The sequence below is a fragment of the Halichoerus grypus genome, chromosome 12 (assembly GCF_964656455.1).
Source record: "Halichoerus grypus chromosome 12, mHalGry1.hap1.1, whole genome shotgun sequence".
Lineage (NCBI taxonomy): Eukaryota > Metazoa > Chordata > Mammalia > Carnivora > Phocidae > Halichoerus > Halichoerus grypus.
Window position 1 is genome coordinate 88,821,402 of NC_135723.1, and position 27,778 is coordinate 88,849,179.

At 51.6% G+C, this 27,778-nt stretch overlaps 1 protein-coding gene across 3 annotated transcripts; it reads right to left on the reverse strand.

Annotated features, from left to right (window-relative positions):
- Positions 1–1,296: 1,296 nt before the first annotated feature.
- WDR91 (WD repeat domain 91) lies at positions 1,297–27,778 on the reverse strand. 3 transcript variants are annotated; one of them, XM_036100420.2, is made up of 16 exons: positions 27,606–27,719; positions 26,690–26,778; positions 26,092–26,271; positions 25,324–25,531; positions 23,640–23,722; positions 22,702–22,832; positions 21,198–21,363; positions 13,537–13,692; positions 11,847–12,040; positions 10,960–11,110; positions 9,523–9,617; positions 9,196–9,364; positions 7,003–7,111; positions 6,076–6,188; positions 4,629–4,826; positions 1,297–1,838 (listed from the first exon to the last, which is right to left on the reverse strand). In XM_036100420.2, the coding sequence occupies exons 3-16, from the start codon at positions 26,236–26,238 to the stop codon at positions 1,674–1,676; spliced, it is 2,085 nt and encodes a 694-aa protein (XP_035956313.1). In that variant the 5' UTR covers positions 26,239–26,271; positions 26,690–26,778; positions 27,606–27,719; the 3' UTR covers positions 1,297–1,673. The 3 variants fall into 3 exon arrangements, with proteins under 3 accessions (XP_035956313.1, XP_035956305.1, XP_077915715.1); XM_036100412.2 differs by lacking the exon at positions 26,690–26,778 and having other exon boundaries at positions 27,606–27,778; XM_078059589.1 differs by lacking the exons at positions 25,324–25,531; positions 26,092–26,271; positions 26,690–26,778 and having other exon boundaries at positions 23,640–23,719; positions 27,606–27,724.

The window sequence follows — 27,778 nt, forward strand, 5'->3', positions numbered from 1 at the left end:
GAGTGAAGGCTGGGGAGAGACAGGCCAGCAGGTTTGGCCACCTGTATTTGGTAATTTCAAAAGGTCAGAGGTGAATGGGATTTGGGTTTTGTTTGTTTTTAGGCAGTATGGTGGTTTTGTTTTGTGTTTTTAGGCAGTGTGCTGTGGAACCCCACACAATCTCAAGCCAAAGTCAAAACAAAAGGGAGGTGGGTGTTCAGCCCAGAGCTTAAAGGAAAAGAGAGAAGACATAGCTTTTCAAGTGTACTTTGTTTCTTTGCAGTCCTTAAAGACATTCCAGTAGCTGTGGAGACCATATTGAGCAGAGAGAATGGGTAATAAGAGAAACTGAAACAAAATGGTGAAGTGAAACAGTGAATTCTCTCACTCAAATGAAACACATGACGGCTTCTTACATGTCCTACAGAATCACTGGGGGAGATAATTTGCTGTTTCAATGCAGAAGATGGGGAAAATCGTAAATGGAGAAGTCTTGTCTTTCTTCATTTGGAAAGAGGGTTACCAAGGTAGAAATCGGTAAAAATGTGTAAATAACTACTTAGCAGTCTCTGGTGTTCTCTCATAATTGAGTCACATAAATCCCGACTCTTCCTCCAAATCCCAGCAGAATGGGAGCCAAGGCCTTAGTACCAACTTCACGATTCTCCAGAAGTAGGTAACTGGGAGTACCCCCTGCTCCGGACCTGCACCACCAGACCTGGGCTGGAGCCCAAAAAGGTCCTACGACTGTTCCGAGCACCTGGGCAACAAGGCCACCCCTGTCAAGCGTCGGAGCCGGAGACCCATGCCTCGCCCGCCTCAGATGGAAAAGCAAGCTTGGCCCACTGGCTCCGGTCCTCTCACCATTCACCAGCAGAGGGCGCTGGCGGCTGGCTCCAGTCCGCCTCAAGGATGTGAAGGTGACAGAATGAGCGGAGCCCCAGTGGCAGAGGGACAGAGACACCCAGGTGGACTGGGCGGCTGGAATCAGAGACCTCAGGCCCTAACCTCATCCTGAGAAGCTCCACCAACGCAGGGAAGAAAAGGAACACTATGACCTCCCTGACTGCAGCCCAAAGCAATAGGAAGAGCACAAACCTCAGCTAGCCAGCGCAGTGGGAGACAGGACGGCCTAGCTCCAAGGCAAAGCGACAAGCAAACCTCCCACACGGCTCAGTCCTACAGCTGCCAACAGTGGGCACGCAGGGCCTCAGCTCGCAGCTGACCAGCTCCCTGTCGGAACATCTGCCTCTCCAAGGGCAAAGGGCGAAGGGAGACGCTCCGCTGCATGCACGCGTTCCAGAAAGAGATACCAGGTGACCATGAGAACATTCTTTTTTTAAAAAAAGATGAAAAATGAGCAAATATATACAAAATACTGTCAATCCCTCCTGGGCCAACAGAGCAGCCAGCATGCTGCATCTCCTGCTTCCTGAACTTTCCTCCCCGCCACCTGGGGCATGCCTCTTGCGCAGCCCAGCATGCTGGTCTCTGGGGCACTCGTGCCACGACTCAGTGTGGCTCCCATCCAGTCTCTGCAGCTGGACAGAGCCGGGGTTCCCTGGACAGTCTTTCCCTGAGGAGTCCCCACACTGGCCAGGAGCGGGAAGCAGAGTGCCCTGTCTTCCTGTCCTGTTTCTCCACTCCCCCCAGGATAATACTGCTTCCGTGGGTGTCCTTCGGGGCGGGTCCCATCACAGTTTATGAGCCAGCAGGGTGGTCAGCTTGATCTTGCCATCCATGGAGGCAGTGAGGCACGTCCCACAGTCCATGGCCGTGCTCCAGTCCACAGTGACCACAGGGGCTCGGTGGCCGCCCAGGCTCAAGCAGCTCTCCAGAACCTTCTCATCCCCGCCCAGCTGCAAGATAGGAGAGGAGGCGTCAGCAGGCACTGTTCACAAACACAGCCACTTTATCCACCAAACTGCCTCGAGTCTGGGGGCTGCCCCCCCACTGTGAGGCCTTCCCCGGGCACATACGCCCACCTTTGCCTTCCAGAAGATTTCAGTTTAATTTCTTGGGCCGGGAAATGCCTTCACTGTCCTGACTATAGTTACTCCTTTGTCTTAGGTGGAAAACAGTATCCTATGCTCGAGAAGACAAGAGAATGTTCTCTGCCACCTTTAACTTGCTGTGGACCACCGCCTTCTGCACCCACCCCAAACTACACCAGTACTCTTCCTACATGGCTTACTGCTCCCCAGCATCAGATCATGCATCTGCTGCTGTTCCCATTTGCTTCCCCCAGGAACGCAGGCTGCAGGAGGGCAGGAGGCTGGTCCGCTCCTGCATCGGCCAGCACAGTGCTGCCACACGCGGGCCACCCAGGACGTGTGAGCCCGGCTCTCCCTCGCCCGCCAGCACCAGCCTCCCGGGACTCAGCCCACGGCCATGAAGAGTCGGAAGGGAACAAGGACGGGGAGGTCAGGAGCACAGTGAATAAAGATCAATCCAGTGACAGTCAACACCCATGAGTAGGGAACCGAAATCGCTGGCCTTCGTGGAGAAAACATCTTTAAAAATCATAGATTGTTTAAAGATTGTAAAAATGGGATCTAAAGTTCCTTATATTCCTTAAGTAACTAGACCCCATAACTGGCATTTCAAAAATTATACAGAGGGAAATCTTCCAACCCATTAACTGGTTATGGAGCAAGTGTGATGGCAAATCGTCAGCTCACAGTAGCCACCCTGGCTCAAGCAGAATGCCAGAACCTTCTCCTCCCCAGCCAGCTGCAAGAGGACAGGAAGAGGGGGCACTGCGGACAAACGACAAAGGCTGGTCGGGACAAATAACAAGGGACAAAGGCTCATGATTAAAAATACACAAACATAGGGGCGCCTGGGTGGCTCAGTCGTTAAGTGTCTGCCTTCGGCTCAGGTCATGATCCCAGGGTCCTGGGATTGAGCCGTGCATCGGGCTCCCTGCTCCACGGGAAGCCTGCTTCTCGCTCTCCCACTCCCCCTGCTTGTGTTCCCTCTCTGGCTGTCTCTCTCTGTCAAATAAATAAATAAAATCTTTAAAAAAAAAAAAAAAATACACAAACATACACACAACACACATAAAATCATACACAGAGCAAAGGATAGCCTAACAAACTCAGTTTTTAAATAATAAAATACAATCAGGCTTGCAAACACAAAGCTTTTTATAGCATCTTCTAATAGCAATTACAAGAAATTACAGAGCTAATTTTAAGAAGGCAAAAGCCACTCAATGCATCACCATCTGTAGAAAAGAGGAACCTCCCTGATGGTAAGCCCGGATTACCCGGTGCCACGCTCCGGACCAGCAGTCTAGACGGCTCCTGACGCGACCCCTCTGCGCTCCCCCTCCGCTCCCCCCATTCCAGTGCTCTCACTTGCCTCTATCCCTGTGGGGCCCCAAGGCCTGCCTCACTCCCCGTCCTCCCCAACTCCTCCTCCGAAGGCCTCAAATCCATAGACCACCCTCCCCGCCCCCACAGGGGTCTCCCCTGAGGACCCAGCCCCTGCCCAGCTGCCTCCGATCAGAACCCTGCCCTGCCCTGTCCCCAGTGTTGGTGTTTTGCGTGTGAGCCCCACGAGAGCAGGGTCGCACCCTCCCCTGTGTGCGCTCCACAGAGCCGAGGCCGACAGCTGCACGTGACTGCCATCCACAGCACAGCTGTCCACTAACCGGTGAGCCGGCGTAATGAGGGCACAGACAGCCCCCAAGCAGAGAACATTCTTCTTGTGTCTCTACACCTACAGACTAAATAAACACTACCACTAGGCAAAGAGTTACCGCTGAGGCTAAGAACTGGTTTGCGTGGTTACCAAAAACATATGCTTAGGAGCACCTGGGTGCTTCAGTCAGTTAAGTGGCCGCCTTCGGCTCAGGTCATGATCCCCAGGTCCTGGGCTCGAGCCCCGTCAGGCTCCCTGCTCAGCGAGGGGTCTGCTTCTCCCTCTGCCCCTCCCCCACTGCTCGTGTGTGTGTGTGTGTGTGTGTGTGTGTGTGTGTGTGTGTGTGAAAAACAAAAAAACAAACATATGCTTAGACTACAACTCAAATCCTCATCACTAGTCTGTTTGATAATACTAGTAAAATAGAAGAGGTTTATAATTTCAGATAATTGTACAAAAAAGTACATGAACCAGAGAAGCTCAGACATGAGAATTAAAACAAGCACATAAACTGAGGGACAAAACGTGGACCACTTACATCCTGGTGTGATAAATCACACCCCAGATTTCTGCCTTGGCCATGGACTGTAATGTCCGTGACCCACGGGACCTCCAATAAACTACAGACGTCTACACCAGATCAGAGTCACTAAAGCAGATCACGGAAGCACTTGCCCGTGCGCAGTGCGTTCCCCTAACCCAACACACTTCCCAACGGTTCTCCCTATTTCTTCACATTTTCTGTAACTGATATTATTCCCAAGGAACAAAAGCAGAGAAGGGCCAAAATCTTGTCAAACAACCGCAAATGGACAAGTAGAGAAAAGGATGAGTGTCGCCGCCCTGTCCCACCCCCGAGCTGAGGATCAGCGCCCTTGCCCGGCCTGCAGCCACAAGGCGCCATCCACCCTGGGTCAGAGGCTTCTCCACACTCAGCGCCCTCAGCCCACACCTCCAGGAGGAACCTCCCTGCCCACCGAGACAGCCCCCCCCCCCAGTACCTTGTAGATGGCACCCCCCGTGGCAGAACATGTCAGCATGTAATTTCCCTCTGAGTCAAAAGCGAAGAGTCGGCCCCGGGGGACCTGAACCTGCTTGTAGCCGCTGTAACCCGACAGCACGAAGGGGCCCGTGGCGTCGGAGGGGAGGCCATACTCAGACACCTTCAGGCCACTCCTGTGGATGTTCCACTGGATGAACTGCAACCACAAAGCACAACGTTAATGCTCTTTCAGCGGCGGAGAGGGGCGGGCCTGGGAGGAGGAGGGTGGATCCCAGGGCAGAGGTGGTGGGTTGACAGGCCACCAGGAAAGGTAGTGGGATGACCCCTCAGTCTGTCCTTTCCCAACACAATTCAAACATTTTTTTAGAGAAGAACATCTTAGAAAGAGCCCATAACTTCACAGCAGAGCATGAACTTTCTCTCTGGCCTGACTCAGGAGAGGAAAAGGGTAGGCAACTGCCCATGTTTGGATTCCCGTCTCTCAAGCAGGGGGAATGTTCCAAGTGATCATTATGATTACTGCTGCTGTTGTTGTTTCTAGGGTTAGAACCCAACTGGGTTTTTCCGGCTTAGAAGAGAGGATAAATTCCAAATATGTTCCCACTGTCTCAGTGGTGTAATCAATTCAACATGAGCAGTACCATTAAAAACTAGCTTCACAGACTGTAGTGTAATAATCCTTTAGTCTACACCGTGGACAAGCCGCCTGTGTGACCACCTCTTCACTGAGAATCCTACTCAAATAAATAGGAAGTCAAGCTTTAACTTAAAAATCCCTTCCCATAGTTTTCAAATGAAGAATTTACTTTGTAATTACAGTTTTCAATGAATAATACAGGCACACAGTGTAAAATCCAAAGGTACAGGAGGGTAGATACACGGAGACCAAGTCTTCCTCTCTCCTCTGCCTGCCAGCCTCCCACCCCCAGCTCCCTTTCCATGGATCCGAACGTGTCCTTCCAGAAAGAACACGTACGGAGGCACTTATCTTCACTTTTTATCCCGCTCCCCCCAACCGCCGCTTCCTTTTGACTCCACTCAGGCCTATCTGCACTGCCCCTAGGAAGAAACTCGACACATCATGCTGTGACACCCGATGACCTAGGTCAGCCCAACCCGGGCCCTACGCTGGACCCCCCCTCATCCACCTAGAGTGGGAAGAGTCACTTCTGCTACAACTAGTAGGGAGGCTGGGTTCTCCCCTTTCCTCATCGCCAACTCCCACTACGCCTGTTCACACCTCACGACAGTGCCGAGACTGGTGACTTTGGCCGCCCCCCTTGTACGGATGACACGCTGCAGCAGAGAGGGGCCTGAGGCAGAGAGCCGCTAAAGGGCACGGTCAGGATTCATCTCAGGCCCTCATGCTAGTCTGGTGCTCTCTGGAATCTCGGATGCCGAAGCCAGAGGAAAAGAGTTCGGGTCAAACTGCGGCTGCCACCTACCTTCCCGTCCTGGCCGATACTGTACACGGTGTTCTCGTCGTAACTGAACTCCACCGAGTAGACCTCCCCGCAGTGGGCCTTCCAGCTCATGGCGCACTCGTGCTGCTGCATATCTGAGGCGATGAGATGCCGCTAAGACCCCCACCCGGGCCCTGGGGAGGCATCCGCCCACGCCAGGAGGCGTCTCTTGCCCTCCTCCCAAAGGGCGGGAGGGCAGAGGGCCTCCTGGAGCCTCCAGGTATCAGAGAGCTGGCCCCTGCCAAAAAGCTCTTCCGGTGTGCTCATTCTCTCCTCCAGCGTATTAATCAGCGATTTAACATTTCTAAAATTGAAGCTTTTCTCCCTGGGTCAAAAATGAGGTTCAGGAATCCCTGGGCAGAACCTGAGCTCGTCTGGGAAGTGCACAAGTCTAGGAAGACAAACAAATCCTTCCGAGGCGGCCTCTGTAAGGTCCCACAGGGCACCTGGGGGATCTGCTAGACACGGTCCCTGGTTCCCTCCCAGACTCTCAGAGTCTCCTGGGGCGGGTCTGCATGGGGCTCTTCAAGCAGCGTGCCGGATAACTCCGCTGCACACTGTCCTAATGCTCTTACCAGAAGGCACTAGCCACGCTGAGCGGATGGCACGGCCTTACTCTCACGTGTCCTCCTGGATCTCACTCAGGCCACAGGACTCGGATCACACAGCGCCAGACTCAAGGCCTGCTAAGCCCCACCACTCCCAGGTCCACGGACACCAACCGTGTGCAAGGGGACTGATTACAGAGGTTCTGAAAAGAGCAGACTTGGACCAAAGTTAAGCTCTGTTTCAAGCATCCCGAATTGGGTGGGCTTCTGCAATAGCTTCTAGTCCAGCCAGCAAAAATGCAACTCTCTTCTCTGGGCCACTAAAGGAGGGCACCAGACGGCCACGAGCACAGCTGCTTACCAAACAGCCGGATGACGCCGTCAGCTGCCCCTGTGACCAGCAGGTTCCCGTTGTGATTGAAGGCTGTGCAGTTGATGGCAATGGGCTCGGGGTCCAGAGAGAACTGGAGCTAGTTAAAAACAAAAAGAAACAAACAAAACCTAACTAAATTTGAAATTGTAGGAGAATAACCACCCAATATTCAAGACAAATCTCTCTGAAAACGGAAGAAGATCAAGATTGGGGAGGGTGCATGAGAACATGAAAAGTGCTGGAAGGTTCCACTTTCCAACTGTGACCGTACCTAGGTGCTCACATTATAGCTTCATTTCTCATTATACTGCACACCTCTGACTGCAAGATTCTTTTGCATGTACTCCGTATTTCATTAAAACTTTAAAGACAACAAGTAAACATAAAACTACCTGAAGTGCCTTCGAGGCAAAGAGAAAGAGGAAGAAGGATCTAACTAAGCTGGGCTGTACATGGGAAAGCACTGAGAGGTGCTGGAGGACAGATGTGTGCCAGATGGGGCGGGGAAGACCTCTCCCTCGGGGGACAGCGCGCAGGGGACAGTGCAGGACACAGCCCAAAGCTGGAGCAGTGGGGAGGGCAGACTGCGGGGGCCCTGAGGGAGTATGGATGGGAAGTCTGGAAGAACAGGGAGTGGTGTGACATGTTCCGGGGTCTGTCGTTCCCCGCAGCGGGTCAGGGGCACCACCGCAGGAGGTCATGCGGCGTCCAGCGAGGGGCACTCAAGAGCCGGTCTAGGGCATGTCCCTGGAAGCGCACAGAAGTGGGCCGAATGGAAACAGTTTGCAGGTGGAGTTGACAATGTCTGCTCACGCGCTCTGCCGGGTGAGGGAGAAGGGTGGCTCCAGAAAGGCACGCAGTTTCTCAGTGGGGCGCATTTGCCAAGATAAGGAAAACTTGGGAGGAGAATAGACATGGCAGGGCACGGTGGGCGAGAATTCCGGTGGGGCCCTGACCCCTGCGCTCTGGGGAGACGCCCAGAGGGGAATGCACCCCATCTCTACAGGCAGGTGCAGGGAGGTGCGACACAGCCCATCTATAGGACAGGGACCCTTCCTGGCATCCAGTGACCTTGGAAACCCATTTGTTCAACGCAAGGGCCACACCACGTTTGCACCCCAAAACTAATTTCAATAAGAAACATCACTGCCTTCTAAATGTGTGCGTTTACGCATCATTTCTCTCTCTGGGGGCTGAGGGTCACAGCAGCAAGCACCTGCCACGGTAGGTGGGTAGTCCTCGGCTCCAGAGGCAGGTGGGCCAGGTGGCCCCGCGAGCCAGCTTCCGCATGGCTGTCACTTCTCAAGAACCTGCACATGTCCCCACTACCTCCAGCTGCTGCTGGCAACTTCATGCAATGCTACGTTAATGGGGAGTCAGAGACTCCACTTGTCTCCTAAAAAACAAGCCACTTGATTGCATAACACAAAGTGAAAGAAGCCAATCTGACCATGCTGTAAAATTCCAACTTCATGATGTGACGGAGAAAGCAAAGCTATGAAGACAGTATAAAGACCGGCAGCTGCCAAGGTCTGAGGGGCAGGGGGGATGAGCAGGAGCACAGGGGATCTTCAGGCTGCTTTTAGTGAAAACGGCCTGTGTGGTACCGTAATGGTGGATACACGTCCTCATACATTTGTCCGAACCCAGACAGTGTACGATACCAAGACAGAGCCCGAAGGCAGGCTGGGAGCATGAGGTGATCAGCTGTGTCACTGGGGGGCCTCTGTTGTAACCAGGGTGCCGCTCTGCTGGGGGGCCCAGCAGCAGGTAAATGGGAGATCTCTGGACCCTCCCAATCTTGACGTGAACCAGAACTGCTCAAAAAAAAGTTTTAAAGCCTTTCAATATAAACAAAATTAAATTTAAAAAACTTTTAATAAACCACAAGGGCGCTCTGATAGGCTGTGTGTGACTTCTAAGTCTGTGGCACAATTCTGGATGACTTCAGTTGCTAGCAACCTGCCCAACGGGAGCGTTACTACTTTTCAACACTTCAACTTTGAACCTGCTTCACCAGCTGAAATCTGAGGAGACTAGTGCTCGCTTCGGCAGCACGTATACTGAAATCTGAGGAGACCGAAGCAAAGAGAGGATGAGGCTCATCAGAAAGACAGCGCTACCGCAGGAGCGGGACCCCACACAGACCCACGGGGAGATCCCCAGGGGCAGGGCCTGCACCTGCTGCTTCATGGTTTTCGTGTCCCACAGCAGCAGCTTGCCGGGAACCTGGTTAGTAGCCTTGCTGCCGATATCCGGAGCGGAGAAGTCCACCTGGGAAGCGAGGCTCGGAGCGGCGGCCGAACAGACGAAGGAGGCCCCATTGGGGCTGCAGGCAAGCGACAGGATTCTGCAATACACGTGGGGCCGGGTCAGCACTCCGCCTGCCCCCAGAGGAAGACAGGCTTCAGCTCTGAGGCGGGTCCTGCCGCGGGGATGGGGCGGGAGGCCCAGCACAGGACCAGGCCCCGCAGAGCACGGCGGCTGTGGCCGTGGCCTCCCACTCACCTGGGCATATCATCATTGATGCTGATCTCACACAGATTCTTCTTGGCTTCCGTGTCATAAAGACGCACCGTCCCCACACCACTGCCCAGCAAGAGCTGGAATGAGAAGGGGCGGGGGTGCAAAGCACAGCACGGGGCTCAGGCCGGGTCAGGGAGGACCACTGCGGGGCCAGGCCCACTGTGGGGTGCGGGTCTGGGCAGGCTGCAGGGGTGAGGCCCCGCCTCCGCCTACCTCCCCACACTCAGGTGAAATCTGGATAACATGGGCCTCATTTAAAAATTACATGAAGACATCAGAGGTGACCTTGAACAGAAGCGGAACTTCAAAAGGAATCTATGGACTGGGAGAGAGGTATCGCCTCAGATACACTTGGAACTGTGCTGGCTCATTAAATGAGGCCCTCTGACCTTCCCTCCCTTTCTGCCAGTTTTAAATCCCGGCTGTGCCTGTCCTCCCTTCTTGCTCCTCATCTACCCACCACACCTCCCTGGGTACTGGCCCCTGGCTGCCTGCCCCAGTGGCACGTGCTGGGGACAGCTCTGGCTCTGGGCCTATGCCTCCAGAAAAAATAGAAAAGGCTATCCTTGCCTTCAGGCATTTGTGATTTACTGGGTAAGAAGCTTCAAAGATAATAATGGGTACGGCCAGAAGAAAGCACCAGAAGCAGGTCTGAGGATATCCCCCAGGAATATTACTTACTTTCTGACCTCAAACTAACACTGGCAAATTAATATGTTTACAGGGTAAGCTCTGAGATCCTAGTACCACAAGGATAATTCCTGCAGGTTGTCAAAAAATTATTAAAAAACAAAACCAAACCAATGAGGTTTGCCCCTTGGGCTGCCTTGTATGGTCTCCTCGGAACGGAGTACAATGAAAGAAAACACTATGAATCAACTTTACCTCCTTAACTACAAAGCCTCTCTCAAACAGTGAAGTCCAAAAGGGAAAAGAACACTGTACTATGTACTAATAGCACTGTAGTAGACCTGTGGGGACCCCAAACAGGACACCATCCCCACCAGCCTAAGTTGCTACCCCGGGAGCCTGCCACGGGGAGGGGTCTCAGCAGTAGGAGGGGCAGCTGAGAACGTTCGTCGTGGGTTGTCAGAAACTGGACAGATGACAGGAGCTGACGGGGGAGAACGGGAGGCAAGCTGGTGTCTCCCCAGCCAGAGAGGAAGAAGCACTCCCCCACCAGACAGGTTTTCCAGGTCCCACTACCATCGGATTTCAATTCCTGTGTATCCAATAACCTCCCTGCTGCCCCCAAACACGAGCCTGCCGGGACAGTCTGGATGTGCGTCATTAAGAGAGCCAGTAAGAGAGAAGGGAGGGGCTGGGTTTGGCTGCCTCAGCTCAGCCTGCGGTGCCAGGTGCCGGGGGACGGCCTCGGGAATGCCTCACTTAGACGGCAACAAGGTGGGCATCACTCACCAGCCTGTCCCGCTTGGTGGCCCACTCCAGGGACAGCAGCGGCGACTTGGAAATGGATGACGCTTTGGTCTGCATGATGGGGTTGAAGGACCACACTTTGATGACCCCATCTACGTCTAAGCTGGCGACCCTCCTCCCCGAGCAGTCCACTCTAAGATGGAAGAGAGAAGGAGGCCGTTATCATCCTTGCCTGAGCCCACCATCCTCTTCGGCTAGCGCCCAGAGCATTGCTTTGCTGACTTCTCAACTGTTTCCCAAACTGCCTACACTCCGAGGATGGGCGTGGGCTATCTCTAGAAGTATTCATTCAGTCACCTGCCCAAGAACTACGTGCGCAGGACCTGCTCTGTGCTGAGCCCTGTGGGAAAGAGCTGGCATGGAGCAGCGGGGAGGCGCACGCGGCCCCACGCCCGGGCAGCGGCGCCTCCCGCGGCGGGGCTCCAGAGCCACCGGGGCCACGGCAGGGAGCCCCCCCCTCTCTGCAGACCACACTCCGTGAGGCCTTCTCACAGACGTCATGCTTTTACCACGCGTGACTAAAAACTTGTACATGGTGAAGGTGTACCGAAAAGTAAAGCAACATAAAGCAAATTAAAATTAAGTCTCAGGGAGTTCAAATAAAAGGTAACTTGTTCCTAAAACTCAGAGTCCCACCGTGAGAAAGGACAGAGAGGCTACCCCCGCCAAGAGCAGCTGTCCAGCCCTCCTCAGACTCTGGAGGGATGACTGTGGTCCGTCAGGGACCATCCCACCGGGTGGACCTCCTGCCTGCCACACCTTCACACGCACAGCAGGACAAGCCAGGCTTCCCAGCGAGCCAGCCCCTCCAGCCCAGTCGGCACTTTCCCTGCCGGGGGCCTCCCCCTGACCCCCAGACCCCAGCCCACCTGCAGTGCATGATGGAGGAGTGGTGCTCCCCGTACTCCTCCTGCCCCAGCACAATGAACGGCTGCTCGGGGCGGGCCCCTCCGCCCTCGGCACCCGCTGCAGAAGCCCGCGTCAGCGTCTCCAGCGCCTCCACGCGGAGCTCTGGGCAGGGCTCGGCCTCTGGGCCACTAGCCTCGGCCTTCTTCTCTGCGCTCTGGGACAAGCAAAGTGGGGACAAGTCAGCTGTGAGCGGTCCGCACATCTGGGGACCCGCTGCAGGACAGCTAGAATGCCAGGCCACCGCCTGCTGGGGGAGGCTCTCAGTGGGCACAGGCTCTAGAAGAAAGAGCTCTGGATGCCGAGAGCAGCACCCAGCTTGTCCCAGGACAGGCAGGCTCCTGCTCTGCCAATGGCCCCTCTCTGGAGACCTTCCCCCTCTCATAGGCCCTGCTGAGGGCGTAGTGGGCCATGGGCACCCTCGCCCTGTCACAGCTGACACGACGCAGGACAGGCCGACAATAAAAATTAGCGAGCACCTAGTAAGTGCCAGGCACTGTGTGACTACATTTGATTCGCGCATTTAATCCTGCCCCAAACCATCTGAGATCCTATTATTAACCCCGTCTGATGACTGTGGAAACTAAGACTGAAAGCAGAAAGTTAAGTAACCTGCCCAAGGTCAGGAGCTGGCAAGGGGCAGACCCGGATGTGAAGCCAGGTCAGAGGTAGGCCCCGCCCCTCACCAGCACCCCACCGCGCCGGTGCCAAGAGACCGAGGCGCCTGGCCAGACGCAAAGATGGAGACCCGAGGACAGCCGCAGCGCCAGAACAAGGCCGGGCCCCGGAGGGCACCCCGCACACCCTGCCGCCTGGCGGGTCCGCAGCTGCCTTGGTCTCTGCCTCGCCGGTGCGCTGAGTGTTGGCCACCATGACTACGACCGTTCCCCCAGACATAATGCGGGTCAGGGGGCACCCGCCAGGGCAAACTCCGCCACCCCCCACGGCTCCTGAGGCTCTTCGGAGTGCTCCTCGGCGTCTCAGAAAGCACAGTCCCACAGCAAAAATGTAACAGCGGGAGACAGACCTCCAAGCTCAGACAGGCGCCTTCGGGGGGCGGCTGAGCTCAGGTGTGTCTCTAATCCGACGGTGTGGGAACGGGACACCCTGAGGTCAGAGCCGTGGGGGTCTACGCCATCAGACTGCAGCGGCGCAGGGCTGGGAAGCAGCACGAGCGCTGCTGAAATTGGCAAGAAGCCCCAAACAGGGCATAAGTGGTCAACAAGGTGACTTAGCCAGTAAATCCCTCGGGCGTTTCCCTTCAATCCGGAGTAGGTGACAGAAAGAGAAGCAGCTTTACTGCCAGGAAGAGCAGACCCTGACCCATTTTCGGGAGAGAGGGGAGTCCCAGGGCTCAGCGCGGCAAGGGGCCAGGCGGCAGCACAACTCGGCGCGACAGGGCAGCGTCTCCAGCGGGGGATGCGGGAGGAAGGGACCCTGTGACGGAGCGAGGCTGGGTGATTCTGGGTTAAAGCAAGGGGAGCAGGTCTCTCTGGCCAAGCCTCAGAGAACCTGTGACCCGCGAACCATATTACGCAGAAATCAGGAGAGGTAAGCGCGCGCTCTGCACCACCCCATCTGTATGCACGGCCCCCCAGAGTAGCCACGCGATGTCCCCACAGGCACTCGTCCGCTGCCAAGACCACGCCGTACCTGCAAAGTCATAGAGAAGAGCTCCTTCCTCTCTTTGCCGTGGTCCTGCAGGCGCCGCTGCCGGTGCTGCGACCAGCTGGACTCCCCGGACGCCAGCCCGCTCAAGAGGCTCTTCCCGTCGCGGGGCCCGCACGCAGCGTCCTTTCCCTTAGCGGCCTAGAGGGCGAGACGCCGGGCGGTGAAGTGTCGCTTCCTGCCTGAGCGCAGGCCGTGACCCCTCAGCCAGGGGGCAGCTTCGCTACCCCACAGCTCCTGGGTAAGGTTCCTCCAGGGCGGTGCTGAGAGGTAGTTAGAATGTTACCGTCTCAGCCTAGGGGTGAGTCAGGAGTGGAACACGAGCAGTCTGGACCCCCTCCTTTCGGTTCTCCACTCCCCTGCTATAAGAGGTAGGTCACCAGCACTCCTCAGCCTGCCATACCCTTCACCTGCAGACAGACAGACACATACAACTCCCTCATCTAACCAGAACAATTAACTCTAGCTAGGGGGGAGGAGACCCGTGCTTACTAAGCGATGACTATGAGAGGGGTCAGGCCCTATGCTAGGTGTCAGAAACATCCGCAAGCAACTCTATGTTTGGGCAATACAAAAAAAAAAAAAAAATTATGCAACATACAATCACCTCTCTGGAGGCAAAAAGGAACACAAAGCCCTCTCTTGTTTGGGGCCAAGTGTATGACTAAGCCAGCTAATGTTAACAAATACTGAGGTATTTGGAAATGATTACTAGGCAATCAGAAATTCTTAACAGAAATTGTTGGAAACTCAAGGACCTTTGAGCAAGATACACTGGACAGGAAAGAAACTGGCACCTTCTGGCCCCTTTTCATGGCAGGAGTGATAAAGTCGACCACGGTTACAGCAAATGAATTCAATAATCCCCACCCACTTCCATGGGGAGAAGATTCTTAATCTAGAGCCTTTTTATTTTTTAATTTTTTTAAAAAGATGTATTTATGAGAGCGAGCGAGCATGGGGGGGGAGGGGGGAGGGAGAGAAAGAATCCCAAGCAGACTCCCTGCTGAGCACAGTGGCGGACTTGGGGCTCGATCCCATGACCCTGAGATCATGACCTGAGCTGAAACCGAGAGTTGGACGCTCAAGCGACTGAGCCACCCAGGCGCCCCTAGAGCCTTTTTAAAAGGAGATGTCACCTCATCCTTTCCAGATTATCTGGCTGGGCTGTTTCCAACCTTATTCCCACAAACTGTGATGGTCAAAACTGCTCCCCTTCCTCCGCCTTATGTTACACTCTGAGCAAAGGGATCTGGATGCAAACAGCCACTCAGGTTTGAGACCAACCTCTTGGCAAGTCATCTGCACACAAGACATAAGTCAAGGGAACAAACTCAACCGAAGTCTGCTTGTTGCTTTCTACTTCTTCTACTTCCTAGTTTTCATGTTAATACTAAACAACTTAAAACAATTAACACAGATTCCTTGGGACCCTGGAGCCATGGGAAGAGTTAAAAAGGAAATTTTAAAGGACTATGAGTTCACATGGAGCCTAACTGTAGCTGACCTTCACGGTGTTGGTTTTTTCTGTTTTTCTGACTGAGGTGATCTCAAGTGTATCCACTCATGCTTGTGACAGAGGTTTCTTCTAGGGAAAGTATTTGATTCTCCACATTCTGGCTTATTTTAGGAGAAGTAGGGTTCTTAGTCAAGATAAAAGAGATCACCTAAAAAGAAAACCCATGACAATAATAGCATCAAAATAGATTACTCATTGAATGCTGACCATATAGAAGGCACTGTGCTAAGAACTTTACAAATGTTCCCTTAACATAAAGATGAGGACACTACTTTAACATGAGGAAGTGAGGCTTAGGTTAAGTTACTGCTCACACAAGGAGAAGTGGACAGAGGTGGAATTCCCACCCAAATCTGACAGCAAACCCCACGCTCTGAGAAACCTGATGAAAGCAATAGCATGAAAAGAGCACAAAGAAGAATGTGACAATGAATAGAAAAGATGAAAAAAAAAAAAAAAAGAAAAGAGAAGAAGAAATGTCATGTTCCCAGAGCTAAATAACATAACAAAGACAAGGCCCTTCTCACAGTACTTCTGGCCATTCTTGAGAAGTAACTCATGGTTTGTGGAACCCTGAAGAGGTTCCACAGTTTTAGAAAGTGCAAGGAGACTTCTCTTACCTACCCACAAGTAAGAGGTGGTCAAGATATACGAGGAGGTCTTGAAACTATGGCGTACCTCACATGGCCCCCAGGTGGGCTGTGCTCACTCCCTGGGACGTGATCCAAGGGTGCCGGCCCTCATTATACGAATCCATTGATTCCTCCCCATATCTCTGATCAAGAGGGCAAATCAGACTGAAGACTTCCACAAAGGTAGCTATACTTGTATCAAAATAGACTTTAAGCCAAAGACTATGATAACAAAGAAGGTCATTATGTAATGATGAAGGGGTCCATCCAGTGAGAGGATAGGACACTTGTAAGTATTTATGCACCTGACACAGGACCACCTAAATACATATAGCAAATACCAAGGAGAAATAGGCAGCACCTTCAACAATGGAGAGACCATCCGGACAGAAAACCAATAAGGAAACACTGCACTTGAACTACATTTCAGACGGACTTTTAGATGGACCTAAAAGACAGACACAAAACGTTCCATCCAAAAGCAGAATATACATCCTTCTCAAGCACATGGAACATTTCCAGGGTGGATCACATGTTAGGCCACAAAACAAGGCTTAATAAATTTGAGAAGACTGAAATCATGTCAGGCATCAATCATATCAAACTACAAGTCAACCGTAAGAAAATCTAAAACTTCACAAGTATGTGGAGATTAAACAACATGTTCCTGAACAACCAATGGATCAAAGCAGAAATCAGAAAGAGAAACTAAAAAATACCTTGAGAGAAAATGGAAAACTCATGCACCAACACTGAAAAGATGCAGCAGGAGCAGCTCTAAGAGGGAAATTCATAGCGACAAATGCCTGCACCAAGAAACAAGAAAGATCTCAAAGGAACAACTTCCTCGAGGAACTAGAAAAACAAAGGAAGCCCAAAGTTAGAAAAAAAAGGAAATAATGAAGATCAGAATGAAAATTAATGAAATAGAGACTAAAAAGACAACATAAATGATCAATAGCCAGTTTTTTAAAAGATAAACAAAATAGACAAACCTCTACCAAGAGAAAAAGAGGACTCAAAAATAAATAAATAAATGAAGAATTCCAAAACACGTCTCTAAAAGCTCTCACGTTCTAATAGAAAAGACAAAAAAACCGACAGTAGAGGCCACGTTTTCTGGTTAAACGTGGCTATGGCAACTCCACAGTCAGCTATGTACACAGCAGGGAAGAGAAGGAAGATCCCTTTCCTGGGTTGACAGCTATTTTCCAAAATAATGGGATCCAGGCAAGTGAGGAAGTCTCAAAAAGCCTGGACCAACTATTATGCAGTTGTGACAGATTTATCAGCCTGACCAAGAGATCTTTACACTGGACATTGGAGAAGAAAAGGGAAAAGGATCCATACAATATCGCATTCATGCCCTGGAAGTACGGGGACCACAGCGGATCCAGCCTGGGACCCAAGGGTGGGGAATGCCACAGAGGGCAGACAGGTACTCTGTGGCCACTCCCTTCCTCCCCTGCTTCCCCGCTACACCTGAGAAATGGTGTCTCTTCTCTTTTCAGTGCTAAGTCTTAAGAGCATTCAATGAGCCCATACTGATGTAAGAGAGAGGCTTAAAATGGACTTCAAATTCCTCTAGCTGATACAAAAGTCACTTGTAGCACTTCCCCAGCCCAGACAGGACATACAACATGAAGAACAAAGGCAGCGCTTCCCTCCAAGTCAGGATGGCAAGGAAGTTTCCAGTAGGTCCTCAGGTAAGGGCTGGCCCATCCTCCAAAATGAAAATTCAAACAGGCGTCAACAAAAGGCACCACAATGAACTGAAAAACTGCTTTTATAATGAGAGAGTAAGAGCCACGGACCTACATGTGACCTATCAGATCTGGCTTAGAGTGTCTCCTTTAGCTGCATCTCATTATTTACTCAAGAAGGGTGAACAACAACAAAAAACGATAATGTACTAAAAGCTGATGAACGCAGCTCTCCACGGAACACTTTAATAAGTAGGTTAAGGTAAACTTGTGTCTAGCTACAACTGTACCTAACTTAAACAAATGTTTACTGTGATGAAACTGGTAACTCACAGTTTTGAAAGTAAACCTCCTAAGTCTTAACTACCAGATTCACATAACATTCCAAACGGTCCAAATTATATTGTCATATTCCATCACAATCTACCTGTCTTCTACAGTTCAGAACAAATATTTTAACCTGTGTTTTATCACTTCACCTTTGCTTCACTCTCTGGAGAGAGAGAGAAATTAATTTTCAGTGGCCTGAGCAGAGTTTACCAAGCAGTCACCCAGATGGGGCAGGAAACAGGTTCCAGTAATCTGGTCTCGCCTGAAGTAAAACAAAGCTACCCAGAAGACAGGACCTCATCACACATAAAATTATAGACCAAAAGTCGTGGGAAAGGGCTCCCTTTTCCTCCATCCTATTAAAATCCATGGAAACAGCCCCAAGGGCAACTGTTCTTACCGCTGATGTCTCAGTAGCTATGAAGTAATTTGATGCTAATAAGAGAGACAAATGCAGAAGTCTGCTTTCTTTACATTGCAGCCAATTAAAGGTTATCTCTATAATAACTGGCAGTCCATCGCTTCCTGAGCGGGAGTGGAAGGAGCGGCACCAGAAGGCTGGAGGGAGGATGGAGTGCAAGCGCAGGCTGGGTGAGCCAGCGGCGCAGGTGCCCTCAGGCACCATGGTAACAGAGATCCCCGAGGAGCTTGGGAGCTGTGGTTTTAGAGTTACTTCCATTTGTTTCTTAAATTCTGCCTCCAGAGTCCTATAAAGCCCAGAGTGCATCACCATACGTTGTGCCATGGATAATGCCATGAACATTTCAGGAGTAATGACCAACAGTTACAACGACCCATCACAAGTGGGCAAAATGCTGACGTGATTGAAATGTACAATGTTATATATAAATAATTATTTAAAACAGGAAAGCCGGATTATTTTATTTATTGCTAATATAATAACACAGCTTCTGTTTTTCTTTTGCTTCTTCATTAATAATAAAGGGAGAAAAAGAGCCCTGTTGTGTCAGAAGTGAAAAAAAGACTCCGTGCTTCATAGGCGCTAACAAAGCAATGTGGCTCATTAAAAAGCCAATGTCATTTTCTGTAAGTTAAAAGCAATGTATCATTAAAATCACAGGAAGCAATCATACAACTAACTGCATTTGGTACTGGTAAGAGAGCACATCGAATTGTACACTCAAATTTGGCGTATTAATTGTAACAGAAGACTTAAAACATTAGAATGTGCCCCAGAGGTGGGGGAGCAGGATGGTGAGGGGTGTAGAAATCATGCCATATGGGAAAACAGTGGAAGGGAGATGGAAGAATGAACAGAGAGTGCTCAGCACGGAAAGACAGGAAGTGTCCTAACAAAAAGCCTTATCCTATGTAGCTCAAAGGGCAAAAGTAAGATCAGCAAATAAAAATTATAGAGGTTTCTACAAACAGCTAACAGGCAAACAACCCCACATCAACAAGTAGTGAGCTCCACATCACAGGAGGCAATCAATCAGGATGTGCTCCTCTACAAAACAGGAAGGGGTGCCAAATGATCTTTAAGCTTCCTCCAACTCTAGACTTCTGATTTTCTTGAACCTCAAATACACTAGTTATTTTCAGAATTGAAACATCAATGCAGAGTCTAATTAACAAATTAATAAAACCACAAGTGACCCACCACTGGATTTTTCAGATGGTAGACCTCTATCGCCCCCATTCATGGAATGGAAAGAGAGCTACCTTCACTCTGTTAACATACCATGCACACAGTGACCCAACTTCTGTTGGAATATATTTTAGAGGCAAGGACTGCTTGCTGAGAACTGCATTCTCACCCTCATCCCTTGAACATGAACTGCACACACAATTTCCAATCCCATTCCCATCTCACGATGTGACACTTAGTTCCTGAACACATGAAGAACAAAGCCGCAGGCTTAACCCCAAAGAATCCATCCTCGTATTTTCTTTCATCTTAAGTCAATGAAACTGAATTTCACAATTTCATGCATTTTTCAAGAGACCTAGCGCCCCATCCATCATCTATTACACTTAGAAAATACTGAACTGTGACAGAGATTGGCAGAGCAAATGGTAAAACTTACTCAGCCACATTCCACAGAACTGGAATTCCGAAAAACAGCCGTGGGTATCACCAGGATGGCTCTGTGCCGGCCACAGGCCTCCTGAAAGCCAGGTGGGAGTCATTTCGCATGGCTGGCGCCTCGGGTCTCAGAGCTGAGTCGGGGACCCGGGTAGGCCAGGGCCTTCACTAATACGACCAGCACTGCTACAATGTCCTGGGGGTGCCCAGTGCAATGAATTCTCCCCCCAGGCAGGACATGTATTCGTCGCATCCCAAGCAAATCGGGGTGACTTTAAGCCATCTGAGCGAGGACGCTCAACAAGGAGCCGGGGCCGAAAGCACATTGCCTGACTCCAAAGCCTGCCCTCTTTCCTCTCCAGTGTCCTGCTCGGCGGCTGCCCTTCCACAGCAGAACAGCCCCGCCAGCCCTGGGGCAGATCCCCCGCTTCCCGGCTGCAGGGGGCAGCCCCGAACTGCTGCATCACTTGCAACCGTTCTCAAGCCAAGGGTGGTAGGAGAGGAAGCCAGCGATTATGACGACTGACTTTATCTGTAACGAATAAAAATACATTAAAGGAGAAAGGATCCCTGTCCAAGCAATGAAGCGTAACGGTGGGTCTGTTAAACTTTCACTCCGGAAGGCACTGCTGAAAGCAATGAATTCTGACCATCTCGGCCAGGAAAACTCCTCAGTGGGACCCACGGCTGTTTTGGACATGAACTGGCGTAAAAGAGAAATTCTCTTGCGAGCTTCTATAAAAGCTAAAAATAGCCAAAGGCCTTTGCGGAATCAGTAAACCCCAACTTGTAAAAGCAATGCACTAATTCAGAAGTAACTCTAATTTACTCCTTCTCTATACACTGCTTTAGATCACCAAAAATTCAAAATTCCAGAATTGCTTGAATTCACCCTCAAGCCACCACATCCCAGTCACAAGCTCTCATGAGTTCAGAGCAACTTATGAGGAAAAGGGAAGAGATTCAAAGCGCCCTTCTCACTGCCAGGCAGCCGCTCCCCTGGCTGTCACAGGCTTTCATGCTCTGCACGGGAGTGCGGGCGGTGTAGCGGGCAGGGGGCTGGGGGAGAGGTCCCTCCAGGGCACACGAGGGTCTGAGACCTGGCTCACAGCACCCGCCCCCCCCGCCCCCCCCCACTGTGCCCCTCCCCAGACGGGAGAGGGGAAGGGGGGCGGGCGGAGGCTGTGCGAGGTGGACTTCCTCCTCACTGCCTCAGTGCCCCCACTCTACTCTTCTCTATGCAGCGCCGACACGTAAGTGTGAGAGGAAGGAAGAAAGGGAGCGAGATGTGAAGTCAGGACCTCACCAGCATACCAGAGAAATCAGTCCTAAGGAGAGAACAAACAAGGTCCGAAAGTGCAGTCAGCTGTCAGGGGCCTCTTGGCAGGAGTTAGAAAGGCAGGCCCTGCGCTCACCTGGCTGCCGAACGGCTCCTTCTTGGCCGAGCTCTGAGCCTGAGAGGGACCCTGGGCAGGCGACAACCTTGAGGGGCTCTTCTTACTCTGAGGCAGCAGTGAGGACAGGAAACCCACTCGAGGCGACTGGGACAGGGAAGTGTTCCTCTGGCTGCACACCATGGCTCTGGACAAGCAGACACACAAGGTCACAGGGCTGGAGGGGGACCCGAGGGAAGCCAAAGCACAGGCCTCCTGGGCTCCGGATGGCACCAGGTTCATGGCCCGGCGTTCAGGCGGCATTATCCTTGGGACGGTTTCCTGTACCCAAGGGAGCCGGCAACCTCTCTGGCACAACGGGGACGCCCGCGGCGCTCTGAGGGCGGAGGCAGGGCTCGGAGCTGCGCTGCCCACTAGCCCCCCGCTACACGGGCCGCTGAGCCCCTGAAATGCGGTCAGTCCCAAGTGCGATGTGCTGGAGAGCAGAACACACACTGGAATTCAAGCCTCAGCATGAAAATGGTGCAAAATATCTCCCGAATCCTTTGTTTCTATTCATCCCACGCTGAAATGATGTTGTGGACATATTGGGTTAAATAAAATACGTCATAAAATTAACTGCACCTGTTTGTTTTTACTTGGTTGAAGTACAAATTTTTAAGGGATGTTTCTGGCTTCCCCTTGATTTCCACCCGACCGGGCTAGCTGAGATACTAGGGCAGTTTCACCCGGTACAGCACTCGGCCACATGTAGGTTTGGAATCTGCCTGCCTGGCTTTGCATCCTGACTCACCAGCTGTGTGACCACTCTGTGCCTCAGTTTCTTCAACTGCTACATTATTCTCATCAGCTGGGGCCTCTACTTTATTTTTTTATTTTTTTAAAGATTTTTTTTTTTAATTTCTTTATTTGAGAGAGAGAGAATGAGAGAGAAAGCACATGAGAGGGGGGAGGGTCAGAGGGAGAAGCAGACTCCCCGCCGAGCAGGGAGCCCGATGCGGGACTCGATCCAGGGACTCCAGGATCATGACCTGAGCCGAAGGCAGTCGCTTAACCAACTGAGCCACCCAGGCGCCCTGGGGCCTCTACTTTAACTGGCTGTATTTTAAGGTTGCCTCTCTTCCCCTCTGCCTACCTCTTCAAACCCTTGGATGGGAGCAAGCTTCCACCACAGACTGCATCCAACCTGTTGGGTGCCAACCTTTTCATCTTCGAGGCACTCCTTCCCACACACACACACACACACACACACACACACACACTTCCAGAGGCTTTACAACAGCGTCTGTGTTTATTTATCCAGATGTGCATCTGGATGTGCGGGCCCCCTCCCTCGGGGCAGGTTCAGAGGCTAGAAGGCCTTAAAAGCCAGGGGATTTTACTCAGAAAGCTCAGGCGGGAACAGCGAGAGCCAAGGAGGCACTCTGGCAATTCTGTGTCACCAGAAACAGGGGGGTCAGGGTGAGGTGACAGGGGACAGAGGAGAGGAGGGACCCCCCCTACCCCCAGGCAGGCACACACTCACAGTTCCGAGTCCCCCAGGCGGTCCATGTTGGAGACATAAGGAGGCAATCTGTGCTGGACCAAGGCCTCCCCCTCCTCAGGCTGCAGCTCTTCTTTCTTCAGGCGGTGGATTTCAGCTTGCAAGGCGAAAAGCTACGGGGCGGTAGAGCGAGTTAGATGGTGCTCTCACCTCATCTTCCCTCCGCTAAGGAGCAGGGGGCACATCACGTCCAACACCCAACCTCGCCGGCTCCAGAGGCCCCTGGGCATGGGCCTCGGGGTGCCGGCCTCACCCTCTGCTCACCGCCGAGCGGGAGAACGGGCCAGTGCTAGCTGTCCCTTCACTGCACTGAGGTGAGGAGCCAACAGCCGTCAGACACACAGATCCCACTTTTCCATCATCTGACTTGCTTCTCCTTGAATTCATTACATATACATTTCCTCCTGAATTATATATATACATATATATACATGCACCCAAAATGCAAACAGCTTATAATCTTCCTTTTTCTGGAAATATGACCTACAGTTGCCTTAATTTCAAAAACAGAGAAGCGCTCCTCAGACAAAATGTAAAGGCAAATGTGGGTCCCCTGGCTCCTTCGTTTTACCCAAGTAGAGGCTCACAGAGCTGAGCAGAACAATGAAATTATATGTGGGTTGTTTACAACCCAGATGTGGATATATAGGACTGCGGGTACGAAAGAGACATAGGAAAGCACATAGTCTTTCTCCTCTCAAAGTTCATTACCATTGCTGTTGTTCTTGCTACACATGAACCTGACCTCTGGTTTCCAGAGACTATTACAGCCCCCAAAGCTCCATACTGACTCTCTGGTGACTCACTTGCATCTGAGATCAGTGCTTTCCTATTTTTAATCAGCCCTCCACCACCACTACCTAATTTCACACACGAAAAGCAGAAGTTCTTCCCAAGAAGCAAGCGTGTTCAGAACAAACCTTCTGGCGAAGAACTTCATTTTCTTCTTGAACCTGGTTGGTCCTCTGGCATTCCGCATCGAAGTTCAGGATCACGGGAACTGGTGCACAAAGTTAAAGAAAAAGCCTGCCTGCGAAATGCTTAATAAAAGCCCTTCCCAAACTCTTGACACAGCAGCAAAACCATTAAACACGAGTCACAGGGAGCAGAGGACAGACTTGGTCCTGCAGCCTCTCCACAGCTGTATGGTGTCTCTCCCCTGAGCTGGGTCTGGCCTTCCTCCAGAGACTCACAGACACTCGCGCCAATCTGGCTGGTCAGCCCACAGAGAGGACGTGAATCTAAACCTGAGCGTTTTCTCCCAAACGCCAGCAGTAAGGAGCTCACATTCACTGGGCTTTGCAGCCAGTGCAAGCCAGAGCAAGGTCAGTGCAGCCACTGAGAAGCAATCCCAGGGGCCACCTGGTCTACCATCTGGGCAGAAGGCTCGGCCACTTGGCTTGCCCCTCCCCAGAGCGAACCTCTTCCTAGCAAAGGTGTAGACTGAGGAGAGAGCTTTCTGCACACTGGACAGTCCCATGCCATGCTATGAATATCCACGTTCTAGGTCAGGGTGTCAGCCTTTCCCACCACCTTAAACAGCTTCAGTCAAGAGGAGTACAAAGGGCCTCAGTCCTGGGGAAGTGAACCGTGGCTCAAATGTGTGTGACCTAGTTTGCAGGGCACTGTCTTGCACTGAAAAGACCTTCAGTGACATTTCCAATTTCCCTAGAGGGCCCATATGGTCATGTCATAACCAATGGGCTGAGCCCCCTGCTAGTTTAGCCTGAAAGCCCTCAGGATAAAAAGCAGCAGGGGATTCTATACCTGGCAAGGGTGGAATTCACACTCAGACCCACAGCACAAAAGGGGCACCCTTCCTACCTCCTCCAGCTGTCCCTCCCAGAGGCCAAAATGGCCACCTGTGGGCAGGCCTCTACAACACCCCATTTATCAGTGACTCACCAGGCAGCTCCCTTCAAACCAGATTCCCTTCTCCTCCTCTAGGATTCCAGCCTAAAGAGCATGAGCATTAGGGGATGTCCTGGGCCTCAAGAATGCAGGCTTTCTAAGGCAAAATGGTAAACATGGTGGACTACAAATTATTTACATTCTCCCTCTCTTAAATATCCATACACTTTTTCTGAAAGGTGCTCTGTTTTCTAGCAAGTTGAGGAACACTGAGGTCACTGTCAGGGAGTGACCCAAACGTGAACACAGGAAGGAGGTTCTAGCCCAAGAAGTATTCTGACCTGCTACCTGATCTCAACAAAGGCAAGTAATACCCTCAAGGGCACAGGGCTTGCCCAGACAGGGTATTCTCAAGGCTGGTCAGTGGCACTGAGCAGCAGCTGCCTACCAACCCCTGCACCTGCTCAGCCGTATCTGAGGGCTCCTGGCAGAGCCAGGCATCGTACCCCACTGCTATGACTGTCCCCGCTCATGCATGTCAGCTGTTACTTCAGCAGCGGCACAATGGAGATTTATGATTACCTGGCCTGCTGACAAAAATAACCACAATCTGTCCAGCCCCCTCATGTAACACATGACAACGATGCTTGGGCATTTTGTAGAAGAAACAATTGCATCAAGAGCAGCGGCCACTGATCACGTTGTCTGGAAGCCCCAGACCAAGCCCACAGCCCCAGGCGGCTGAGAGGATATGCATGCACTGAAACAGGACGCTCAGGAAGTTGTGCAGGGACACAATGAAGGTATCGGCCCACTGTCGAGAGAAGTAGGTAGCAAAGGTGGGGTTGGTGTCTGGGGATGGCAGGAAGGGCAGGACAAACCAATCCTTCCACTCAGCCTGGTTCTGGAGCTCTGTGGCCTGCTTTGCAAAGAACTCTTGAGCTTTGTCATTTCTGTTTGTCTGCCAAGACAAAGAAGACATAGCAAGGAGTAAGAGACAGAAGTCCAGAATTAAGATTTGTCATTAGTGCACAAAAGAGTGCCTCTGGATATCAGCCTGCCAGGTAAGTAGCCAAATATAATATACAAATGCCATAAAGGACGTCACTTTTCTCAAGTTCCTTGCAATTTCCAAGAAGCTGGTTTAAACTGAAGCCCCGAAGATAAATGCCATCCTAAAAATTAATTCCTAGTTGATTTTCAAATAATCTAAGTGACTTATTCCCCCAGGCGAGCTATAATCTTTACTACTCAAACTTTCACCCAGCTACTTATATCCTTTGAAACACCACCCAGGCTTATGTGCTTAAAACAAGAGAGGAAACAGGAATGAGGAAGACAAGTCAGCTGATCTACAGATGAGAAGGGGAAAAAAAGGTAGGAAAACAGTCAAAAATAATTTGCACTGTGACTGTTCCACCCTTTCCCAGAGGAACACAGAGAGTCCTCCCTAGAAATTAAAAGAAAATCTATTTCAGGGTCAAAGAACTCTCTCCAAGGAATCCCTGAAGGAACAAGCACCTGGATGGTGTAGACGAGATAAAATCGGAACAGGCTGGTTTTCAGCTTGTTGATGGTGGGTCTATATATATCCTCCAAGCGGCTGAAGAGCCGCCGTTCCAGGTAACTCCAATAATCCCGAAGGGCAGCCAAGTCATACACCTGCATTAACTGCTGCAGCTGGTCCACAATCTTGTCCACCTGGTGGAGAAAGACGGGATGGAGAAGGTGAAGGACAAGAGGGAATTTTCCCATCACTTCACAGAGCTAATACAGCTTTTTCCTCCTGCTGTGGCTTCTGAATGTTAGAGGTGTTTTTTTTTTTAAATTAGCAATCTATAAAACGTTCAAAACATAGTAATGTAATAGCTTTTGAGTTATTTTCTGATGTTAGATATGTGGTTTGACCCCCTAGCAAGCATGGAAATTTCAAGCGTAAAAGCACAGAGCAGGAGACCTGAGTCTAGGTCTTGGATCAGTGTCTGGCTTACTCAAGCAACTTGACAATGTTACTTCGACTCTTTGGTCTCCGATGCCTAAGATTTCAGAAAACAAAAACAGAGAGACAACCTCCATCACCCTCCTCCCAGCTCCACCATTCCAGGAGTCCTAGACTCACAGAGAGATGCACGGACTGACTCCTTCAAGTCAGGGAAGCTCCACCAAAGCCCTGGCAGTTGCTCAGACTGCCAGCCAAAGAAGTCACCTCTGTGTGAGAAATCACACCGGAGGACACAGTCTGGAAAAGGTTTTAGATGCCAATCCAACACCCCCATCTTACAGAGCAGGACACTGCGGCTTGGACAGCTGGAATCATTTGCTTTTGCCACTGATACCGCTAACTTTGGCAAGACAAGAACCCAGGTCTCCTAACCTCCCCAGGGCTCTTGCTGCTAGCTCACTGCCTCTCAGTTCACCTGTCAACACCAATTAGACTCAGCAAACACACAAATCACACACATATACATTCCAAGAACTTCTCAACAGAAAATCATGTCTGAGCAGGGGAAATATAATGTTTTCAAATGTACAAGGTCTTCCTCAACTGCGGAGACAAAATTGCCAGTAAGTCACCCACAATGCCATTTTAAACAAACACCAGAAGATACCTGAACCCAGCTAACATTTTGGGCTGCAGATCCCTTTGCTCTCAGTGCTAACTTTTGAATATTTCTGTTGCCCAAACTTAACTATCTACCCAACCTTAGCTCCTAAAACCCTTATCTCCAACCTGGCCAGATGACCAGCATCTGCTTGGAGGCTGGAGTGGAGCACAGACACCTGCACCAGGAGTCAGGGCACCTGGGCTCCAGCCTCAGCGATGCTCCTGACTCGCTGGGAAACTTCAGGCAAGTCACGTCCCCTCCTTAGGACCTCAGTTCCTCATGTGTCAAGCGAGGGCCAGACGCGCTGATGTCAACGGTCCCCCCCGGCGCGGTGACAGCGCCGCTCCCGCTCCGGAGGGCATGGGGGGGAGCCCGCTCCGGTCTCCCTCGGGGCCGCCTCTGCCCGCACCGCGCCCGCCGGCCCCTCACCCGGAACCCTTTCTCCTTGTCCGCCTTGATCTCGGCGTCCAGCTGCCGCAGCGTGTGAGTAAAGCCGCGGAAGAGCAGGTACTCCCGGACCAGCTCGTCGGTACGCTCCACGGCCTCCGCCATCGCTGCGCCAGCGCCGTGAGCGGTGGCGGCACGCGAGGGACGGAGGGGCT